Source organism: Meles meles, chromosome 19, assembly GCF_922984935.1.
Source record: "Meles meles chromosome 19, mMelMel3.1 paternal haplotype, whole genome shotgun sequence".
In the NCBI taxonomy this organism is placed as follows: Eukaryota; Metazoa; Chordata; class Mammalia; order Carnivora; family Mustelidae; genus Meles; species Meles meles.
This window is the reverse complement of record NC_060084.1, coordinates 46,617,746-46,632,890: the sequence shown is the minus strand read 5'-3', so window position 1 is coordinate 46,632,890 and position 15,145 is coordinate 46,617,746. Positions and strand designations below refer to the sequence as shown.

General features: G+C 56.7%; 1 protein-coding gene across 2 annotated transcripts; it reads left to right on the top strand.

The window, feature by feature from the left end:
• The first annotated feature begins 1,538 nt into the window (after window positions 1–1,538).
• Window positions 1,539–15,145, top strand: TGFB1 (transforming growth factor beta 1). Of its 2 annotated transcripts, none has more exons than XM_045989035.1 (7): window positions 1,539–1,900; window positions 4,945–5,105; window positions 6,323–6,440; window positions 7,945–8,022; window positions 8,174–8,321; window positions 13,460–13,613; window positions 14,030–15,145. In XM_045989035.1, the coding sequence occupies exons 1-7, from the start codon at window positions 1,546–1,548 to the stop codon at window positions 14,186–14,188; spliced, it is 1,173 nt and encodes a 390-aa protein (XP_045844991.1). In that variant the 5' UTR covers window positions 1,539–1,545; the 3' UTR covers window positions 14,189–15,145. The 2 variants fall into 2 exon arrangements, with proteins under 2 accessions (XP_045844991.1, XP_045844989.1); XM_045989033.1 differs by having other exon boundaries at window positions 8,171–8,321.

Genomic DNA, 15,145 nt, shown 5'->3' with positions numbered 1-15,145 from the left:
GGTGTGGGTGCTTTCCTGACTTCCTTCTTGGGTCAGATGTCCTATGCTCTATCCTCCCACTGACACCCTCCTTCAGGCCCTCACCTCCTGACACACCCACTTCCCCCATCCTCTGCCTCAGCCTCCCCACTCCCCACTCCCCTCAGCCCGTCCTCCCCACTCTGGGTGCCCCTCTCCTTGGGGCTTCTCCCTCTTGTGCCCCTCTCCCCACTGGGACCCCATCTTCTGGCTGGTCCTCTTCCTCAGCCTCCCACTCTCTGTCCGCTGGGATCCCCACCCTCTGATCCACCCGACCCAGTGTCCCCAACCTCTGAGTGAGCCCTCCCCGCCTGGTCTTCATTCTCTCCGTGACCCCGCGCAGCCCTCAGAGCCACACGCAACCCATCTGCCCGCTTAGGTCGCCCTTGGCCGCCAGGAGGCAGCACCCCGTTCGCGGGGCGGAGCCGGGGTGCCCGCCCCCTCCCCCCCCCGGGGCTTAAGGGACCCCCCTCGGAGCCCGCCCACGCGAGATGAGGACGGTGGCCCGGCCCCCCCATGTCCTCCCCCTGGGGGCCGCCCCCGCCCCGCGCGCTTCCTGGGTGGGGCCGGGGCGGCTTCAAAACCCCCCGCCGTCCCAGCCGGTCCCCGCCGCTGCTGCCGCCGCCGCCGCCGCCCTTCGCGCCCCAGGCCGTCCCACCCCCTCCTCCCGCCGCGGATCCGTCAGACAGCGAGGCCCCCGGCCGGGGGCAGGGGGGACGCCCCCTCCGGGGCACCCCCCCGGCTCGGAGCCGCCCGCGGGCTGGCCTCGGCCGGGAGCGGAGGAAGGAGCAGCCGAGGAGCAGCCCGAGGCCCCAGAGTCTGAGACGAGCCGCCGCCGCCCCCGCCGCCGCCGCCGCCACTGCGGGGAGGAGGGGGAGGAGGAGCGGGAGGAGGGACGAGCTGGTTGGGAGAAGAGGAAAAAAAGTTTTGAGACTTTTCCGCTGCCGCTGGGAGCCGGAGGCGCGGGGACCGATTGGCGCGGCGCTGCCCTGCCAGGAGGCAGGACTCGGGGACCCCCAGACCGCCCCCACCAACGCCTCGGACGCTTGCTCCCCCTGCCCCCTCCACGGCGTCCCCCAGGCTCCCCCATTCCGGACCAGCCCTCAGGAGCCGCCAGCTCGGACTCCCGCGAAGACTTGACCCCAGACCTCGGGCGCACCCCCCTGCACGCCGCGCCCCCACCCCCAGCCTCTCTCCTGAGCCCCCGCGCATCCAAGGACCCTTCTCCTCCGGGATCCGGGAGACGGGATATCTCTCAGACCTGCCTCAACTCCCCTCCTCAAGACCACCCACCTCTGGTACCAGATATCGCCCATCTCGGTTTTTTCCTTGGGATACCGAGAAACCACCCATCAGAGCCTCCCCTCCACCTCCGCTCCGTTCTCCCTGAGGGCATCAAGCCCCCACCCCACCCCGACCCTCCTACCTTTCTTCGGGAGACCCCCGGCCCCTGTAGGGGCGGGGCCTCCCTTTTCCCACCCCAGCCGGGCTCACGCTCTCGGCAGTGCCGGGGGCGCTGCCTCCCCCATGCCGCCCTCCGGGCTGCGGCTGCTGCCGCTGCTGCTGCCACTGCTGTGGCTACTAGTGCTGACGCCTGGCCGGCCGGCCGCCGGACTGTCCACCTGCAAGACCATCGACATGGAACTGGTGAAGCGGAAGCGCATCGAGGCCATCCGCGGCCAGATCCTGTCCAAGCTGCGGCTCGCCAGCCCCCCGAGCCAGGGGGAGGTTCCGCCCGGTCCGCTGCCCGAGGCTGTGCTGGCCCTGTACAACAGTACTCGCGACCGGGTGGCCGGGGAGAGCGCCGAGCCGGAGCCCGAGCCTGAGGCGGACTACTACGCCAAGGAGGTCACCCGCGTGCTAATGGTGGAAACCACCAACAGTGAGCTCAGAGGGGCCGGGGACCCTGGAGGGGAGCCCCCAGGGGGCGCCGGAGTGCAGGGGTCACGGGGGAGGAAATTACTGGCAGAGGAAACTAGCCAGAGGAAGAGGACCCCCGGGGTTGCCGGGAACGCGGGCGGGGGGTCTCAAAGAGGATAGGACTGAGCTCTCTAGCTCCCAGGTATCCGGCCTTGAAGACGAGGAGATAGTGAGCGAAGGGGACCGCTTCTAGAAGAGACCATGGGAACATGCAGTATCGTGGAGGCAGTCCCCTAGAGGGGGGGAAGCGATTGGGGGGGGGGGGTGGAAGGGTAGAAAGACTTCCCTCTCTACCCGGCACTAGAGTGTGAGGGGTCGTGGGGTGAGGGCTGCAGGGAGGGGAGCCCGCTTTGGGAGAAGCGAAGAGCCCAACATTTGAGAAAGGAGAGGCAGTGGGGAAAGCTGACCCAGAGCTCAGGGGTCACGAGGCGAGAAAATTCAAGAACAGAAAAACTAAGTGAAGCGAACCCCGGAGGTGCCGGGAAAGTGGAGAGTGGCCCCGCTTGCAGCTTTCGCGAACAGGCGGGATTGGGGGAGGGCCCACAGAGAGGCGGCGAGGGGGCTGATGAATGCGGGGAATCGTGGGGTGGGGGGAGGTCAGAGCGGGAGAGCAGCGGAGACCCTTGGGGGACGCCGGGGATAGGCGCGAGGTGCTCCGAGTATTTGGCATAGGGACGTGAGAGGAGCAGGCTCAGCGGGGGAAGTGAGCCCCCAAGACATCTACAATATTGGGTGGTGGGAAGGGGTTTAGAGAGAGGGGAGACAAGCACGAGAAAGGGGAGACCGATAGGGAGTACAGAGAGCCATAAACAGTGCCGTCCTGGGAGCAGCGAGCCCCCCACGTCGCGGGAGGGGAGGAAGTGGGCTGAGGAGTCGAGCCCTAGAGGTGGGTGGGTGCGACTCTGCAAGATCGGGGTGAGAAAACTGACTGGGTCGGGGTAAGGGTCAGGGAGCCCCACGTGGGTGCCACGCGCGAAGGGAGGAGCCTGCCCTCTCGGAAGCGCGGGGGAGGAGGACCCCGCGGAGCTGAAGGGGGAGAGTCTGGACCCCAGAGTCCCAGTTCCTCTCGGAGAGGCTGGGGAAACCCCAGCGTCCGGCCGCCTCGCCCTCCCTTCCCTTTCCTTCCCGTGCCCGGGGGGCGGGGATCGCGCGCGGAGCCTGGGGCGAGACGGGGCAGGTCGGGTCCCCGCCCTCGCGGCGGTGGCACCTCCCGCCCTCTTCAGCTCGGGGCGGGGCTGCCGCTGGGCCCGCCCACCGACCCCCTCGGGCGCCCACGCGGGGACGGCTGCATTTGCCCTTTCGGTCTTGGGTGGTGCACCTGTGGGTCCCCGGGCCTTGCGCGCGCCTAGTTGGCAGCTCCAGCTAGATGACGCCTCTCCCCACCCACCTCTCGGGCTCACCTTTTCCGTGGTCACTTCGCCCTCCTTGTAGAGATTTAACACCGCACCTTCCATCCTCGTGTCTCCCCTCCCAGTCAGCCTCCATCTCGCCCCCAAACCCTATGTTCCTCTTCCCGTGTGTGTCTGCCCCATCTCTGCCTTCCACCTCTCCCACATCCCCATGCATGGGTCTCCACGTTTCTGTTTCCTCCCTCTTTCTCCCTCTTATCTCCATGCCCTGCTCCTTATGTCTCCCATCTCTGCAGTCCCTCCATCTCTCCTTCTGACCCGTCCTGCCCCTCTTTTCTCTTTCCTCCCTATCTGTCCCCTCTATCCCCTTCAGTGCTCCTGCCCTACCCTTCCTTTGAGGTTTGCTGAGTAACCCTTGGGTCAAGATAGGGCTTCTTTGTGGGGGACAGGGGCTGGCCTAGCTAGAGTAGGAAGGAGTAGAGGCAGGGACCCATGGAGGGAGCTTCCTCTGCCCTTTCTCATCAGATCCTGTCTCCACCATTTCTGCACCCCTACTGCAGGGACCTAAAGCATGTGCCCCAGTCCATCCAGAAGGTCACGGCCTGCCCACTCATCCCAGACTTTTCCGAGACTACAAAACACTCTTCCTAACTTTCTTCTTCCCTGCCCAAAGCCATTCCTACCTAGAATGAACTTTGCATTATCTAACCAGCTGAGGGAGGGAGAGAAGAGAGGAAGGAATTAGTAATAATAGTAGTAATAATAATAATATAATAATAATAATAATAATAATAATAATAATGTCAAAATAGCAGGGAGGCAGCATAGCCCAGGAGTTAAGAGCGCAGTTTTTGGGACCAGACTGCTCAAGTCTGAATCCCAGGTCTGTAGCTCCCTACTTCAGTCGGCCTGGGGCAAATGACCTGCTTCCCAGCTCTAAAATGGGTATAATAATCGTCTTTTCCTATGGGGTGGTTGTGAGGTTTAAACGTCTTAACCCTTGTAAAGGGTTGTGAATAGCACCTGGCAAATAGTGAGCACTCTTTAACACATGCATGCCTCCCCCCCCAACGCGGGCTCTGCTGCACGCCTTACCTGTGGTGTCTCACATGATATCCCTGTGGTCAGTCATTCTGCAGGTGAGGGTCTGGCTCAGAGGGTGGAATTCCCTGGCCCAGAGTTACACAGCCGTCCATGAGGAGAGCCTGGTTGGGAGTTAGGGCGCTCCATGTGGTTGCCGGTTCCTAAACAATAGCAGGAAAGTGAGGCTCCGGAAGGAATGGGACTTGCCCAAAGTCACAGAGCTGGAAGGCAGCAGAGGCCAAGGCTGATCCAAATGCTCTTGATCCTAATTTGCACCTGAGGCTCCGAGTGGAGGACTGAGCAAGCACAGGGGTCCCCTACTGCCACATACTAAGGGGACACTTTACCCACGATGGGTGAGAAGGGTGGGTCAGACCCCGTTTTACAGAGCAAGGAGACAAACCCAGAGAGGGCAAGCCATTTGCCCAAGTCCCACAGCCCAAAAGTGTCACAGTCGGGTTCCCAGCAGCGGTTGTCAGCCCTGGAGCCCAAGCTCTTAGACTTGGGGTGTGCCTGCCGGCTCCCCGCCAAACCCCTGACATCCCTATCCCCCCCCTCTGCTCCTCCTGTCTAGGAATCTATGACAAAATCAAGAAAAGCCCGCACAGCATATATATGCTCTTCAACACATCGGAGCTCCGAGAAGCGGTGCCCGAGCCCGTCCTGCTGTCCCGGGCAGAGTTGCGCCTGCTGAGACTCAAGTTAAAAGCGGAGCAGCACGTGGAGCTGTACCAGGTGCGGGGCAGGGGGGCCAGACCGCGCCTGCGCGCTGGGGCCGAGGTGGGCGTCGGGAGGCTAGTGGCTGCCAGGTCCACAGAGACAAACTTGCGGAGAACTTAGGCGCACGCCCAGTGGAATCGTAGGACTCTTGGAAACTTAGAGACTCCTAGCACCCCTAGGGTATTAAACACCCAGAAGGCTGGGAGCTTGAAAGTTCGCCGGCTCTGGGCCGGTTCTGTCCAATAGGGTAGCCACTAGCCACACAGGGCCATTTAAGTTGACTACAATGAAATAAAAGAAAAAAATTCAGTTCGTCAGGCTCACTGGCCATATTTCAAGTACTCCGTAGTCACATGTGGTTAGTGGCTGCTATTTTGGATGCCACAGATAAAGAATATTTCCATCGTCAGAGAAAGTTCCCTTGGATAGCTCTGTTTTAGAAGATTTCGAGTCTCTGGGAAGATTGGGGCCCCCAGAAGGGCTGGAGTCTCCAGAAGGTTATGTGACCTAGAATCCACGTCCTTTGGAACTGAGGTTTAACGGTGGGCGGTAGACTCTTAGAACAAAGGAATCTAGTCTATTGTCAAAACTTCTTGGAGTCTGGAAAATTCAGCTTTGCAAAGCCAGCGCCTGGAGTGTTCTGCCTGGCCGCCAGAGGATCCCCACACAGGGTTTGGGAGGCGTCAGTAGCATTTGGGTTTGGGGCGTGTAAGACGGAGTTCGGTGTCCTCAGACTTCTCAGGCTCATTGAGTATGTAATTCTAGGGGTGCTCCCGAGCATTGGCATTCTGGAATGACTTCTAACAGAAGCCCCTAGAAAGTTACAGCCTCTCAGAAGTCAGGGCGTCAGCTTTGCAGAATTGTAGGCTTGCTCCATGGACCTCAGGATGTCTGTGGATGATCTTAGCGTGGTGGGCTGTCTGAGCTGAAAGGGGCCTGGCATTTCACCAGTGAGAAAACTCAGGCCTGGGCTGGGGGCAGACGCTGAGCCGTCCAAGTGCCTTGAGCCCTCCCTGGCCCCGGGGTCTCCCTACTCTCATCCCAGGGCAGCTATGCAGGTGGTGTTTCCTGCAGGGCCCCACAGTGTGGCTGTCTGGGAGGGGACCATCTGAGGGACTCTCTGGAGGCCTGTTTGGTGGAGCAGAAGGAGTGGGGGTACAGTCAATGCATTTGGGGGGTGTGGAGAACCATCTACTCACTGTTTCCCTCCCCCCACATTCATCATCTCCTAGAAATACAGCAACGATTCCTGGCGCTACCTCAGCAACCGGCTGCTGGCGCCCAGCGACACGCCAGAATGGCTGTCCTTCGACGTCACTGGAGTCGTGCGGCAGTGGCTGAGCCGCGGAGGTGAGGACAGCTTCTTTGTCCCACCCCTATTTTGTAATGGGAGACATCTCATTGCCTACCAGCTGCCGCCCCATGTTGGTGCCAGAGAGCCAAGACCTGGCCTTCCTCCCAGACCCTCGAAAACCTGAGTGATTCCCGCTTAATCCATTTTCTGAGCACCTGCCTAACTCTGGGGGATGCTGGGGATGCCGCAGTGACCCAAAGAGCCCCATCCTTACCCTCCCAGAGCGCTTGGTCCATTGTTGGGGGAGGAGAAGGGGAGAAAGATCTGAAAACTGGGTAGGGCTGGCCTGGGGAGCCCAGAGGAGATATCTGACTCAGTCTCGGGTCAGGGAGGGCTTCCTGGAGGATGGGACATCGGAGCTGATATTTGAGGGATGAGTGGAATCAGCCGGGGAAAGGAGGGGCAAGAGTGTTCAAGGCAGTCCCTGAGTCCAGGGAGTGCCTGACACATCTGATCTGTCTGTAAGAGGACCGGTCAGAGGACTGTGTCTGTCCTGCCCATTGGAGTCCATGGTGCCCACGTCCCTTTCCCTAATCTCCCACTTGATGCTGGGGACGCAGTGGCAACTAAGACCACTTCTCGATCCTGCCCTCGAGGGGCCCACAGTCACTTCCAGACATCTAGAAATCCTTGCCAAAGCCGGAGAAGGCCATGATAACCGGAAGGAGCAGTGTGGGGGTGGGGAGGTGCTCAGGCACCTGGACCCATCGGAGGGCTCTGGGAGGGCTTCCTGGGGGAAAGTGATAGTGTTGAGACCTGTGGGATAAGTGGTGGTTCGGCCAGGTGTTGAAAGATGAGGGCTCAAGAGCAGGTGGAAGCTGGGAGGAATGTCCTGTGCAGCTGGACAAAGGCCAGCCTCGGTCACTGCCGAATCTAGAACACCCAGCATGGGGCCGAGCACCTAGGAGGAGCTTAGAAAATCACCCATTCATTCAAGAAAACTTTTTCCCACAGCGGCCCTGTGGGTTTGCCTCCCAGCCCTACATTTTCCCACTTGGGGCAAGTCCTCTCCCCTCCGTGGGGCTCAGCCTCCATGTCTGCAAAATGGGGAGCTTTGGTGAGGGTTGAAGGAGAAAATGCTCCCATGCTCACAGAGTGTTTAGAACAGGGCTCCTCAGTAGATGTTTTTATGACTGTGGGCTAGGCCCAGCGGGGAAGGAGAAAACAGGCATCCCTGCCCCCATGTATCCTGCTTTCCACTGAGGGAACAATGGGGGAGATAAATAGCCAAACACAAATGTCAGGGAGGATAAGTACTATGGAGAAAATAAAGTGATGTCACTGTGGAGGAGGGACCTGTGTCCTGGAGGGCCTCTTGGAGGAGGTGACCACTGAGCTGAGGCCTGAAAGGAGGAGGAGGAAGCAAGAGGATGCAGGGAGAGGGTAGACGAGGAAGGCGGCAGACAGGACTCCTCCCACCTCAACCAGCGTTGCTCCAGCCCCCTGCAGCTTCAGGGTGAGCCTTACCTCACACTGCGTTCCCTCTCTCCACTCCCACAGAGGAAGTAGAGGGCTTTCGCCTCAGTGCCCACTGTTCCTGTGACAGCAAAGATAACACACTCCAAGTGGACATCAACGGTGAGGCCCATCTCCCTGGCCCGGCCTCATGGCGGCGTGCGTGCATGCGCCTGTGTGTGTGCGTCTTCCTCCCCGGTCCCTGCTCCGGTTCATCCATCTGAGAGTGTGTGTTTCTGCTTCCCCCACCCCCCGCCCCTCCAAACCAAAGCAGGGCTCAGTTCCAGCCGCCGAGGTGACCTGGCCACCATTCATGGCATGAACCGGCCCTTCCTACTCCTCATGGCCACCCCACTGGAGAGGGCCCAGCACCTGCACACCTCCCGGCACCGCAGGGCCCTGGACACCAACTACTGCTTCAGGTGACCTTTCTGCCTTCGACCGGGGGCTCCTAGGCTGGGGGACATGACGGTTGGCTGCTGACCAGGTGCTCTCCGTTGGGCACTTGGCTATGCATGGCCCGGCCTCTCCTCCGGCCTGGGAGGCTCGAAAGACAAGCACTGGGAGTGCTCAAATGCTGGGATGGGTGCCCTGGGAGCCCTCGAATGTTGAGGTCACTTTGTCTTCTTGGTGGTGTGCTGGAATCAGGCTGTTGAAATGAGGGACACAAGCGTGTGGGAATTCATTGGTGGCAGGTTGCGGATCTAGAAGGTTGAGTCTAGGATACTAGGATTCCGTGTGAATGACATCTGAGAACACTGGACTCCAGGAATGTTGGGATCCTAGAATTTGGGAATTCAGAATTGGAAGAAGATGCATGTTGGATTCCTTATGCCATGGCATACTGGAGTCCTTGAATATTGGGATCATGATGGGGGAAGCCTGTGTTAAAATACCAGCATCCGCAGATGTTGGGGTTGGAGAAAGCCAGAGTGGATCCTAGAGTGTTGTGGTGTTGGAGTGGTAGAATCTGGCAAGGCTGGGATCTTAGGAAGTGGCAGCTTGGACCTCTTGAGTGGATGGGCTCCAGATTGTGGGATGCTTCGATGCTATATCGAAATGGTGGAACCCATGAATGGCAGGACCCCAGAGAGCGGGAATGTAGCAATCCCAGCAAGTTGGAAATGCCAGTGGAGTGTGAGAACCTTGAGATGCTCGAGTACTACAGTCTAAGAAAGTCAAAAAGTTGGATTCCTTAGAATGTGGACATTCAGAGTTGGACTTTGCAGAGTTAGAACGATAACCTGACCTTGTCCCTCCCCTGCTTAATATTCTGATGGTACATCTGCTCTTTCTTATATGCCGTTTCCCTGCTGGAGAGTCATTTCTGCTCCCAAACCCAGCCTTCAGCCCAGCAACCCTGTGAATGAATGCACGAATTGAGGTCTTGAGTGCTACTAACATTAATAACCTTACAAAGGGAGGCAGCCAGTCATGTGAGGCTCTGTAGGGAGGGACACAGTGTCACCCAGGAAGCTGGGCCAAAAAATTGAATGTGCAACTGATCGAGACGGTGGATCCAACTGCCAATTTTCCAGAAACCCAGGGATAGGGAAACAGTTTAAACATTACCATGCGCTTGCAATCAGCCACAGTTAGAAGGTGGGAAACCTGACCCGCTTTCTTCAACAAACACAAGGCAGAGCAGGGGGTAGGTGATGATTCTGTAGATTTCTAAAAGAATTTGAAGAGATAGATCAACCAATTGCAATGGGTGGAACTTATTTGGATCCTAATGCAGAGGAGTAAAAATAAAAGACATTTGTGAGACAGTCGGGGAAGTATGAACTCTGACTACGTATTTGATGATATCAGGGAATCATTGTGGATCTTTCTTATGTGGTATTGTGGTGATGTTTTAAAATGGTCCTGGGTTTCTTGGAGATATGTGTGGAGACTTCTGTGGATGAGATGTCATGGTGGATGTCATGGTCTTCGAAATCATCCAGTGGGGGAGAGGAAGTGAGAGGGGGCAGAGATGCAGTGAACTTGGCCATGATGTGGGATTGCGGAAGCTAGCCTCCCTATACGCTTCCCCAGCATCCAAGGACGATGTGAGGCCCTTTGGCCTGTCCTGGGGCCCCAAGTGGGTTTCTTTTACCTCTCAGGCCCTGACTGGGTGGCAGAGGGAGTCTGCAGGAGGTTAGCAAGAGGGGCACCTGGCTGGCCCAGTCAGTAGAGCATGTGATTCTTGATCTCTAGCTCGTTGGTTCAAACCCACACTGAGCATAGATTGTACTTAAAAGCTTTCCAAGAGGCCTTAACTCTTACTGAACACATGGGTTACATAGTGCCTCAGAGTCATCTGCAGGCTGTCCCCCAGCCCCAAGCCAACCCTCAGTTTCAGACTCAGTAGGTCGGTTGGGCGGGAGGAGAATTTGCATTTTGCACAACTTCACAGATGGTCCATCTGCGGCTGTGGGGACCGCATGTGGAGAACGTCCCAGGTGGGTGTTAAGAGTCACAGACTATTCAAATCTTAGGACCTCAGAACCCTTGGTCAGAGTTGAACCAGAAGTGAAAGATTATTCTGGACAGCGGTTCTTTCCCTTTTCTGAGTTTAGGACCCCCTCAAGAAGTGGAAAGCCGGCAGTCATCGCAGAAATAAGTCTATAAATGCACACGCATATGCCCGTGGTTTCGGGAGCTCAGGCCCCTCGCTGAACCCACACAAGGACTTCCTGATGCCTCCTTGGCCCTTAACAATACCTTATTTGCTCTAACATCCCCTGGGTCTTTGGACAGGTGGGGAAACTGAGGCCCCACCAGACTGGGGAGGAACTGGGCTGAGCTCATAGGGATCTCAGATTCCTGGCTCCTTTCTCAGGGCTCTGTGGCTTTTGGAGAGGATTTGTCTTGCCCCAGCGAAATGCTGTATCATCTCCTCTTCCTGCTCTGCCTGAGCTGACATGGCCGTGCTCAGGCTCCCGGGTGGCGCAGGGCTGGCTGGGAAGCAGGCCCCAAGCTCCATCACTTACCCGCTGTGCAGGAGCAGCGGCACTCCTTCTCTGGGCCTCCGTTTCTTCACCCTTCCAGTGGGAATAGTAATAAGGCCTGCCTCCCAGCGTTTTGAGATGAACTCGTTCCCTGTTGATTAATTTCTGGCTAGGTAAATACCTGCATGTGGACCAAACCCAGACAGAATACTCAGAGACCCTCCAGCTCTGACCTCCCCCCCCCGAGGAGGAGGCAGCTGGCTTTATTGTCTCTGTGTCTCCTTCTAGAGACAGTCTTTGAAACACTTATACATAACCCTATATATATATATTTTTTTTTAAATATTTTATTTATTTGACAGAGAGAAATCACAACTAGGCAGAGAGGCAGGCAGAGAGAGAGGAAAGGAAGCAGGCTCCCTGCGGAGCAGAGCACCTGATGCGGGGCTCGATCCCAGGACCCTGAGATCATGACCTGAGCCGAAGGCAGAGGCTTTAACCCACTGAGCCACCCAGGCGCCCCCATAACCCTATATTTTTTAAAACAGATTTTACTTATCTATTTGACAGAGAGAGAGGGAGAGAGAGAGCGAGCACAAGCAGGGGGAGTGGCAGACAAAGGGAGAGGGAGAAGCAGGCTCAATCCCAGGACCCTGGGAACATGACCTGAACTGAAGGCAGATGCTTAACCAACTGAGCCATCCAGGCGCCCTTCCATATATTTTTTGTTTTGCCCAAATTGTAGAATCCTTTGGGGGGGGGGGGGCTGTGTGGAGAGGGTGCTGCAGACTTCTTCCTCCCTCCCTCTCTCTCCTCCTATCTTTTCCTTTCTTCCTTCTTCCCTCCCTTCCTTATTCGAAAAGTAAAATTCACCCACTGTCAAGAATTTGGAAAATTAAAAAAAGAATTTGGAAAATACGGAAAGGTTTCACCCATCACACCTCCACATATAAAAAAGTCAACATTTGAATATAGTTCCTTCCAGTCCTTTCACGCAAAAACAGAGTTTGGATCATACCATCCTTGTAGCTTTGCCTAGTGTTTCTTTCATAGGTTATGAACCTGGAATATAAAGCGTACTCGGCTGCCGATGAATCAAGCTTTTTAGCCAAGGTCCCTGCCCAGCTCAGACCTGGCCCCAGAAGCCAGCACATAAAATGTCCCAGTTCCTTCCAGACAAGCAGAAGCCTGGGCCCCCGCTGGGGAGGACTGGCTTTTGCTTTCTGAGCCTGGAACAGAGATTATGAACCCAGAGCTGTACAGTATTACACATCACTACTCTCCAATGTGCTTTTTAAAAACCTAACATACACACACATACAAACGTATATTTATTTTAATCTCTAGACCCAGTGGGGGCTTGAACTCACAACCTCAAGATCATGAGTTGCATGCTCTCCTGACTGAACCAGCCAGACACCCCATGTGGCAATAAGTTTTAAGAAGGAAAATAAGTCAGAGGAAGAGGAGAGGGGAAAAAAAAAAACCCAAAAAACTAGATATCGGAGACTATTCTTCTTATTCTGGTTAAAATTTTCTTCTATTATGGAAAATTTGAAATGTGGACAAAAGCAACGAAGATATAGTATAAAGAAGTCCCATGAATTCTCACCCAGCTTCAACAAGTATTAAGATTTCTCCCACTTGGCACACCTACTTGGCTGGCTCAGTCAGGACAGCGCACGACTCTTGATCTCTGTGTTATGAGTTTGAGCCCCACGTTGGGTGGAGATTACTTAAAAATAAAATCTGTTTTTAAAAAATTTGCCCCACTTCAAATATAGACATTGCCATATTTTCTTGCATAACTGAAATGTAATTATTATTACACTGAGTGGAATTCGTGATCATTTGGATAGGTATTTTGGATATCAATTGAGCACTTGCTGCATGTCAGCCAGTGTCCTAGGAGGTAAGGCCCCTGCCTGAAGGACATCTGAGCATACATTTAAATGAACCTGAAGGACCGAGCCAGAGTGGGTATCTGTGAGAATAGCAAGTCAGGAAGAGGGAAGAGCAAGTGCAAAAGTCCTGGGCCTGGACTGTGTTTGAGGAACAGGGAGGATGCTAGTGTGGCTGGAGTCAGGGAGAGTGGGGAGGGAGTTGTGATCAGGTGGCCAGGCAGCATCTTGGGGTTCCTGGTGAGGAGTTGGGCATTTGCCCCTAGTGACGTGTGAGCCATGTCAGGAGCCAAGGAGCAACATGACACTAGCATGTGGCCCCAGAAGGCAGAGATTTCTGTCTGTGTCGTTCATACTGAGTCCCTAGTACATCCCAGCCAAGCACAGGGTAGCGGCTCAACAAACAAGTGGTGCACACATAGAACTTAGTGCATGTGGATGGTCATTTGGCTTCTTGCACGCTTGTTCGGAGCCTGGTGGGAGATAAGGTTTACTGTGATGCCCTTAGCACAGGGCTTGACTAGCTGGAGTGCTTTATCGGTGTTAGTGCCTATGGTTGCTATCACAGCTATTGCTTTTACTGTCACAGGCGATGCAAGGGACACTGAGATGGGGACTGTGCTGGGGGTGACCAGGGTGTCCCCCGCCCTCCACCCTGCAACCCACTCCCCTTGGCCCTTGCAGCCCCTGCCCCTGACCCTGCCTCCTCCCTCCCGCCTGCAGCTCCACGGAGAAGAACTGCTGCGTGCGGCAGCTCTATATTGACTTCCGCAAGGATCTGGGCTGGAAGTGGATCCACGAGCCCAAGGGCTATCACGCCAACTTCTGCCTGGGGCCCTGCCCCTACATTTGGAGCCTGGACACGCAGTACAGCAAGGTGTGTCTGGCCTGGGGCAGGGGAAGGGCTGGGGGGAAAAGGGACCGAGGGAGTGAAGGGAGACGAACAGGTAAAATCTGAGAGGAATGGGCCAGCAGGGGGAGATCAGAGGGGGCGGTGCAGAAATGGGAGGAGACTGGGTCAGAGCTGGTAGAGAGACTGGGCACAGGGGTGAGACCCAGGGAGACACAGGGACTGGGCAGCCTGGGAGGAGGGGAGAGTCAGTATGCGAGAAAAAGGCCAGAGTCCACAGACCGCCACCGAGATGGAGACTGAAGACAAGGCAAGAGACTGAGACTGAGAATACAACAGACCGAGATGAGAGAGAGGGAGGGGGGAGAGGTGGGCGAGGGTGGGGGCACCCTGCCCACGCCCCCCACCCCCCACCCTGACCCTGACCCCGCCCCCGCCCGCAGGTCCTGGCCCTGTACAACCAGCACAATCCTGGCGCGTCGGCGGCGCCGTGCTGCGTGCCACAAGCGCTGGAGCCCCTACCCATCGTGTACTACGTGGGCCGCAAGCCCAAGGTGGAGCAGCTGTCCAACATGATCGTGCGCTCCTGCAAGTGCAGCTGAGGCCCCGCCCCGCCCGGCAGGCCCCGCCCACCCGGCAGGCCCGGCCCCGCCCCTGCCCGCTGCGCCGGGCTATATTTAAGGACACCACGCCCCAGGCCCCCCCCCCCCCCGGGAGCCATTAAAGGTGGAGAGAGGACTGGGGTCTCTGTGCGTGTCGTTGGGTCCCTGACTGGGGTCTCCCTCCCAACATTGCCAGCGTTCCCGGATTCCCGCTCCATCTGCCCCTCTTTCGCTGTCTCCACCATTCATTTCCTCCCACAAACACCTGCTGAACCCTCCTCAAGTTCCAAGTACTCCCCAGACGCGCGGCTAGATTTATTTATTGAGCCCCTTGTGCCCTGTTCCAAATGCCTTATATTGACTAACTCATGTACTCACCGTAACAGAACTCTGAGATACAGTGTCATCTGAGATAACACTTACTTTAAAGTTGAGGAAGCCAGAGCCCAGAGAGGTTAAGGGAATAGTTCCTGCCCACCAGGCGCCTACTTTCTGTGGAGGAGACACTTTCTGTGGAGGAGACACTTTCTGTGGGAAGTGACGCTAAGAAAGGAAAGCAGGACAGAGTAAGAGATGGTTTAGGGGAGGAGGGAAGGCCCCTTGGAGGAGGCAGCATCTGGGACTTGAAGGAAGTCAAGAAGGCAGTATGGGGGAGCAATGGGGAAGAGTGTTCCCTGTAGGAAGACCTAGGCACAGCCTAGCCATGAGGATGAAGTTGGAATGAGTGACACAGAGAAAAGGCCAATGTGGTTGGAAGGGAGGGACAAGGGCAAGGGGACTGGGAGCTGACTCAGTTGATTAAGGCTCATGGGGCAGAGAGTAATGGTATTTCCCCCGCCAGGTATGGCTGTAGGAGCTCTCCGCATTCTCCCCGCAGCCCAGCAGAGGAGGGGTTGGCAAATTACCGCCCGCAGGCCAATTCTGGCCCGCTGCCTGTGTCTGTAAAATAAAGTTTTA